Below are 8,185 nucleotides of genomic sequence, written 5' to 3'. Positions count from 1 at the left end.
TTACCCCAGTCAGACTGGCTAAGATCAAGAAAACAAATGATACCAAATGTTGGAGGGGATGTGGGGAAAGGGGAACACTCATCCACTGCTGGTGGGGCTGCAAGCTGGTTAGACCCCTATGGAAAGTGTGGAAAACTCTTTAAAAACTATGAATGAGCCTACTGTTTGACCCAGTTATACCACTCTTTGGCATATACCCAAAGAACTCATCCTATTGCAGAGACACTTGTACATCCATGTTTGTTGCTGCTGTTTACACAATAGCTAAGAGATGGAAGCAACTTAAGTGTCCCTCGATTGATGAGTGGTTAATGAAAATGTAGTACATTTATACAATGGAGTTCTAGTCAGCAGTAAAAAAGATGAAATAATGAAATTTGCATATAAATGGATGTATCTAGAAACTGTTATACTAAGTGAAGTAACACAGACTCAGAAAAAGAATCGATGTATGTTGTCCCTCATATGTGGATCCTAGCACCAAATCCTTATAAGTGAGTATATATCCAGTCATAACTACAGGAACCAGGATAATGGAAAGGAACCAGGGAGGTAAAGGAAAAGAAATAACCTGAAGGAGAAGAATAGTAGGTAACAGGCCTTAATAAGGGAGATATGGATAAAAATTGGGTTAGTTTAAGGGAGGGGGGAGGGAAGGGTATACAAGGAAACTAGGGGATAAGGGGAAAGAAGGAGCTCAAGAGAGGTAGGACCGTAGGAGAAGGGTATTATTAAGGGAGAAAGGGGAAAAATGGGGGCACTTTAAAAGGGGAAACCATGGTGGAAGGGTTAGACAATGTGAGAGATAAATAATGCCTAGCTAGTTTTTTAAAAAACCAGAGGGAGGGGCCGGAGAGATGGCTCAGTGGTTAAGAACAGTAGGTGTTCTTGCAGAAGACCCAAGTTCAAATCCCAGCACCCACATGGCAGCTAACAACTGTCGGTAACTCCAGTTCCAGGGGATCTGACAGCCTCTTCTGTCACCAGTGCACGTAATTACCTACATGCAGGCAATACACACACATACACATAAAATAAAAGAATAATGTGGTGGTTTAAATGAAAATGTCCCCCATAGGCTCCAAGTATTTGGATATTTTGTCCCCAGACGATGGTGCTGTTTGGGGAGGTTTTAGAAGGTGTGGCTAGCCTGGAGGAAGCACATGACTGGGGATGGGCTTACAGAGTTCTTAAGCCTTGCTGATCTCCAGTCGCTCTCTTGCTTCCGGTACCTGTGTGATGATGTGAGAGCTTAGCTTCTGCTGCTCCTGCTCCAGCCACCTCTAGCCACCATGCCTCCCTGCCATGAGAGGTCAAGAGAGGTAGGACCATAGGAAAAGGGTATTATTAAGGGAGAAATGGGGAAAATGGGGGCACCTTAAATGGGGAAACCATGATGGAGGGGTTAGACAATGCTAGAGATAAATAATGCCTATTTTTTTTAAAAAACCAGAGGGAACCATATTAGTCCAACCTACTGACAAATTATACATACAACTAGCTCAAGAAATAAAGTATATGTCTAGTCAAGGCTTATCTGAGAATTTTTGGTCTTTACCCAAGCTTTATCTATACAGCACATGGTAATTAAAAGTATCAGACTGGTAGAACTAAACTTCTTGGATGTTTAACAGTCATACTTTGAGGCCTATGCTAATTTGATCCGAGGGACATAAAGGACAGTTTTTGCTCCTTGCCCTCCAAGGTCAACTAAGTTCCAGGGGACTATGAGCATCTCTCAAAATGTCCTGTAACTGTGGTGAGTCACCTGTCTTCTTGATCAAGGAGGCCATGGAGACTCCCCCAAATGGACTTGAACCAGTGTCCAGTCTACAAAGAGGAAGGTCAACACAGAGAAAATACTTCTTCCATTCTTCCAAGTGAAGCCATTCACAGTCAAGCAAGTTAACTTATCTTCACACAGATGGAACTGGTAGAGGAAAGGAGCCAGGGGCTCCTCCTAAGCCCATGTGACCCCTGAGGAACAGATCCTCAAACGACTTTAAGAGTAAAAATAAATTTGTTTATCTGGGCCAACTGCATGGTCTTAACATCCAAAAGGAAAGTATAACCAAAGATTAAAGGGATCAATATAATTCTTTAAGAGTCCATGTGTATACCTAAAGGCTACATAACAAGAAACAATGCCAGACAGGAGATACCTTCCTTTGAGTTGTTGGTCAGGGTGGTCCAAGAGACTCCCAGACAGTAACTCAGCACAGGACTGGGAAAATGAACAGCAGACCCCAATCTTATCTAAAGGAATATTGGCAACATCTTACTGCTAGATGAGGAACAGCTGATCTTCCTAAAACAAGGAACACAGACAGGCTGACTAGACTCAGTGGATGGACAAGCACTGGAGAACGGCTAGGGCACTGACAACACAGTGAACAGTAACAGGGATGACAGAGTATATGGGCTCCAGCTGGGGGTTGGGAGGGAGCATGGGAGGGTTTCACATGGGAAGTGGGTATATAGATGAATAAGACTGGGATGTTCTATATGAAATATACGCACAAAAATCAATAAATAAAAAATGAGTTATATTTGGGGAAGAAGCATAAAATTTTACTTCATGTTAATTAGTAAAGGTGAAAAACATTACCACTGAAATCTACCTGATGACTTTATATCCATGCTCAGGTGCTGAGGAGCTCAGAAAGTAACCGACTGTGACTAGTAATAATCAGATATATAGAGATTAGAGATGCATGTGCAAACATCTAAGTGTTAGTAGCATTAAAAATGAGTTTTTTTGTATGAAGCAGTATATTTTAATAATGAAATGGAGATCTTTTTAAAGGTTAAAACCTCATTTAATTTTTTGTCATACAGGGTTTATACTGAGTACAATATTGTATAACTGTATTCAACTCTGAACATAAAAATTTACAGGCAATTTTGAAAGAGATGCGTCTTAGCTCTGGAAATTGTTATTGAATATGTCAATGCTGTTGTAATAAAATGCTTCTTCTAATCATGTGGTTATTAAATAAATAATTTTTTTAAAAATGAAAACTAAGCCACTGCACATACCATCTTCTATCTTTCTGGCTAGCCAAGGTTTCCAGCCCGGCAGAAATCCCTGGTGCTGTGAGGATCACTCTCATGTGACATGACAGAAACATGACTCTGGGGACCTTTTCAGGAAAGCCCGAAGCACACACTTCCTCCTCCCCCTGAGAGTCCTGGCCCTTGTGGGTTGCCTTTAATTTTCTGTGGTCCCTCCCCTCAAGGCTCTCACTGTCTACCCCCTGCCACCTGCCCCAAAGCCACAGCCCAGGTGAGGAAGGCAGACTTGAGAAGGAGGAAATGCATCAGAACCAGACTCAGGGCCTGAGACTTGGAGGTGGGGCCTGGGAGGTTTAAGAGAAAGGAGAATGTGGAGCAGGTTGGGAAATGGCTGTTCTAGGAAAATAAGAATCACAGGCAAGACTCTGGTGACCAACCTCTATTCCATGCAGCTCTTGTCTAAATAGTGGGCTGACAGAAGGTGAGAAGGGCTGCAGGTGAGCACAGGTGTGTAACTGGCATGGCCACGCGGGAGGGAAGGAGAGAGCAGGCACAGAGCCAGGGAGTCAGCAAGAAGCCCCAGCACTAGCAACCTTGACAAGAACAAGGAGAAAACAGAAAACCAAAGCTTTTGGGGTATTGTGAGGGCGCCAGGTGAAAACTTTCTGGCACCCTGGGAGAAGCGGCAAGCAGGGACTAGTACCCATGAGCCCAGGACAGAACGGAGGCTCCAGCACCAAGGGACCCAGTCTCTGGTGTGGGACACAGGTCCCAGAGTCACACCTTGAGTAGAGCCAGCCAGCCAGCCAGCCAGCCAGATAGACAGACAAGAGAGTTCTGAGTGCAGGGCAAGGGAGGGAGCTGCCTGTGGGGGAGGCAGTAGTCCACACTCCGCAGACAACTCTCAGCCCTCTAATGTGAATTCTTTCCAAATTTGGAATCGATGTGAGAATGAGACACAAACATGTGGTGTTTGAAAGAAACCAAGTTTCTCCTGCTGAGCCTCCCCCTGCCCCTCCCCAGTCCCTCCTCAGGCCCCTGCCCCCAGCAAAGTCTGCCCTCCCCAGAACGTAGGTTGTCCCTGCTGGGCCTACCCCTCTCTCTGCTCCTCCCCTCCCTTCCTGTGCTACTCCTCCAGTGACTCAATCTTTTCTTAAATTATCCCAGTAATAGCCTGGGTCTAAGCTAGTCAAATGCTCACTCGCTCAGACTCAACAACCACCAGTGAGGAGGACTGTGGCCACGAATTTAAAGGATCTCCATCCAAACAGGCAGCTTGCAACCACTCCTGTGTCTGGACCTGGCAGGAGCCAGTGTTTGGGGGGGACATTGCTGTAGGAGTGCATGATGGGGTTAAGGCTGGAGAGCCAACCAATAAAATGCAATGTTCACGTGGAAGTGGGGGCAGGGGGACTAGGAGTCAAGGTCAGGCTCAGCACAGTGAGTTTGAGACTAATCTGGGCTACAGGAGATCCTATCTCAAAAAAGAAAATCAAACAAGCAAAAAACAAAGATGCAATGTGAAAGATGTTAAATTCTGATTTAAGTTCTAGCACCATGGAGTAGTGGGACAGGCCTACAAACCCAGCACTCTGAAGGCTGAGGCAAGAGAATCATGAGTTTGAGACTAGCCTGAGATAAATGCCAAGATTCTGTCAAGAAAAAAGCAAAGGAAAAGCAAAGCAACCAGCTGCGGTGGTATCTGGGAGGCCTGGTTGGTTGGTCAGCAACTGCCGTGAGACTTTGGTTAGGGTGAAAATACAATGGGATTCAGCTGATACATAAGAAAAGGGAATTCGGGGAATTCTCTGTCTTTTCTTTTTTGAAACAGGGTCTTTCTATGCAGCTGGCCTTGAATTCACTATGGAGTCAAGGCTGGCCTTGAACTTCTAATTCTCCTGCCTCCACCCCTATGCACCACTATGCCTAGCTGGAACACTCTTATAAGAACACAGCATTCGGTTATCATTTTTGAAGTGTCTGGTGTGAGTGTCAGGAAGTAGTTTAGTATGTTCTAAACTGTCCAAGAGTGTGTTTAAAAGTGTGTGTTTCAGGGGGTTGGATAGATGGGTCAGTGGTTAAGAGCACTGGCTGTTCTTGCAGAGGACCTGGGTCCAATTCTCAGCACCCATATGGTGGCTCACAACCATCTATAACTCCAGTTCCAAGGAATCCAACACCCTCTTCTGACTTCTTCAGGCTTTGCACAACGGGTGCACTTACACACATGAAGGCAATACACTCGTACACATAAAATAAAAATAATAAATGAAATATTTAGAGCAGTGTGTTTCATATGTGCTTGTGTTAAGGGATAGGCTGGCGGAAAACTAGGAAGCTTCCTAGAAAGAGGTCAAGGAGAATGAGGTGGGGGAGAAGAGGAGAGAGGAGGAAGAAAGAGGAGGAGGAAGGGGAGGAGGAAGGAGAGAAGGATGAGGAGGGAGGAAGAAGACAAGACAGAGGAAGGAAAAGAAGAGGAGGAAGAGGAGGTGGCGAGCAGAGGCTGCTTGCCACTGTTGAGCACTGTCGTCTACCTGGTACCCTGCCTCCTCAGGTCTTGAGCGCCCTCATCACCAACGCCAAGGTTCCATGCTTGCCCCATGGAGGACTCCAGCCCAGGGGACTGGGAGAAGAAGGCACAATGTGCGTGGGGCCGGGCGGGGCGGGGGGGTGTCCAGAAACGGCCCCTAGGAAGGTGGCAGCCAGGCTCTGCTCTCTGCCACCTCTTCCACGTCTAAGGGCTTTGGTGGCTCACGGTAAGCAGGGGACAATTCTGAACTCAGGACCAGGCTTTCATGTTCAAGAAGTGAGCGAGGATCATTCTACTGCGAGCTAGTCCTCGGTCTGAGCCGTAGGAAGAACTCCCCGCCCCGGAGAGAAATAAAACACGGACGGATGCGGCAGGAAGCCAGCGCCTCGGGCACTTCCCCCACTCGGGCACCGAAGCCTCCAGGCCCGCAGGCTCAGCGGTCCCCAAGTCGGGACCACGCAGGGCCTCCCCGGTCTGCATTTCACCGCTGTTCTGGAATCTGAGCAAACCAGGGTCCCTGGAGTCCCAGGAAACCACACAGCGGAGCACTCGGCTTGCATTCTGCTGATTTATATAACAAGGCCCCTCCCACAAGGGGACATCTTCCTTCGGTAACCAAATTCCCCGCCACAAAGCGCAACTGCCGCGCTGGCTTCTCTCCAAAGAAAAGAGAACTCCTCTCTGTCTCCTCCTTTGCCCAGGAAGACTAATTCATCATGGTGCTGGAAAGTCCCTTTTAAGCCACAGCCAAAACTCCTTTTTTTTTTTGGCGCCCAGAGAAGCTGGGAAGAGCCAGTTCACTGTTTTTGTAAGTTTCAGAGGTGAAAGTCACTGTCGTTAAAACAAAAAATTGGCAAAAAGTCTAGAAATGACTCATACGAAGAAGTCTGATTACAAATTCATTCACACTCCGTAAATCATTTGCCGGGAGATGAGGGGGGCAGGAGAGGGGCAGGGCACTCCACAGAGAACAGGCACGGTGGACCCTGGGGTTCTAGGCCTGCCTCGTATTGGCCTGGTGATGTTCTGGATGAAGACGTACAGCGGTTGAGTGAAGAATGGATTTGGGCTAAGCCCAACCACATAGGGCCAAGACAGCAAGACCCTGCCTGTCCCTCCCGGTGTCCAAAGCTTCCAAGACCAGTGTTAAGGAAAGAGGGGGCGGGGTGGGAGGCACCGGGAGAGGGGCTGACTGGCAGGACGGTGACGTGGGAGTGCGCTCGCCTAGCCGGTCCCATCCGCCCATCCCACCCTCCCCTGCGGAGCCACTGACCTTAGCCAGACAGGCGGCGTTTCTGATGGCGCCCACCATCTCCCCGCCTTTGGGGTGCACCTTGGCGACGTGCAGCCACATCCGCTCCCAGGTGTGGCTGTCGATGGGGAAGCCGCTCTTGTTCACGTGGAACAGCACCCCGCCGTCTTTGTCCTCCTCCTCCGAGCCCCCGCTGGTGGCGAGGCTCACTGGCCGCGCGTGGCTGCTCCGGGACCGGGTGGTCTTGGCGCCCTTTGGGTGGGGGCAGCGGTGGGTGTCGGCCGCGGAGCCGGTCATGGTGGGGGGCGTGTTCGCGCGGCCTGGTTCAGAGCCCCGCGGGGGTGGCCTTCTCCATCTCTCCGGGCGGCAGGACGCGGGAAGGGGAAGCGGCGGCGAGGGGCTCCGCGGGGACCGCGGGGCTCCCGGCTCACCGGCCGGGCCTGCAAGCAGTGGGGACAGCAGACACCAGGGCTCAGTGCACACCCGCGGGATCCCAGCGCCACCCGGGGCTAGCCCAGACCCCTCCCCGCCCCCAAGGACGAGATTTCCTAGGAAGGCGACTGGAAAGGCGCCACGAAGGCTCACACCCAGCTGCACCCGGGGATGGGGAGGCATGCACCAAGCGCCGGGTGCGGCGAGGGCGGGGTGCGCAGAGCAGGGCGGACGTGCAGCCTGGAGACGCACGGGTCCCCTCCAGGCTCCGGGCATCCCAGGGTCCCCAGATGAGGCGGATTGCCCGGTCTAGCCGGGAGCGTGCGGGCACGTGAGCGCCCCGGGCTGGCTAGTGAGGCTCGGGACCCGGCGCGCGCACTGGCGGCTCCAGCCGCGGTTCCCGGGAAGCGCCCCAAGCGGGCTGCGGGCGCGCAGGAACTCTACGCGCGGGGACGCACCTGGCGCCGGCCAGCCTCATGGCTGCAGAGCGTCTCGGGGCGGCGGAGGATGCTCGCGCTGCGACGGCCGTCGCCTCATTCCATGTCCCATTCTCGAATGTTATGCTGTGACATATAACCGAGTCACCCGGGCAGCCGCCGATGTTCCGGATGCGTCCATTGGACCCCGCAACAAAGAGGGGCGGGGCCCGGGCCCGGGACTCTACAACCCGGGCTTCGCGGCACTCTGATTGGCTCCAGGGTTCCCGGGCGGGAGGGGACCCGAGGAAGGGAAGCTGGGCTGCCACGCGAAATCTGATCGCGGTTGGGTCCCGGGAGCCCCGAGGGGCTGGAGCGTCTGTCCAAGGGTTCATATACGGTTTCCCCCCGGGGTCGTGGCTCGGTGGGGGACCCGGAGGCTGTGGAGCCTCGGGAGATGGGACTAGAGGTAGAGGGAGCAGCGTTCCCGGAGGAGGCGGACACAGTGCGCCGCCCTGCACAGGGCGATGGGTGGCTCGG

The 8,185-nt window shown here is 51.3% G+C and overlaps 1 protein-coding gene across 1 annotated transcript in view; it reads right to left on the bottom strand.

Moving 5' to 3' along the window:
• The window catches only part of Vash2 (vasohibin 2), a 49,216-nt gene extending 41,365 nt beyond the window's left edge, over positions 1-7,851 (bottom strand). Inside the window, exons 1-2 of the mRNA XM_008824847.3 lie at positions 7,688-7,851; positions 6,819-7,237 (exon numbers count right to left, since the gene is read on the bottom strand). Of these exons, the coding sequence (XP_008823069.1) occupies positions 6,819-7,094 (276 nt within the window). The 5' untranslated portion in view covers positions 7,095-7,237; positions 7,688-7,851. The remainder of the gene's footprint in view (positions 1-6,818; positions 7,238-7,687) is intronic.
• Between the last annotated feature and the right edge of the window lie 334 nt (positions 7,852-8,185).

The sequence above is a fragment of the Nannospalax galili genome, unplaced genomic scaffold (genome assembly GCF_000622305.1).
Source record: "Nannospalax galili isolate Female #2095 unplaced genomic scaffold, S.galili_v1.0 scaffold648, whole genome shotgun sequence".
In the NCBI taxonomy this organism is placed as follows: Eukaryota; Metazoa; Chordata; class Mammalia; order Rodentia; family Spalacidae; genus Nannospalax; species Nannospalax galili.
Note: the sequence above shows the minus strand (reverse complement) of the source record. Positions and strands in the feature narration are given on the sequence as shown.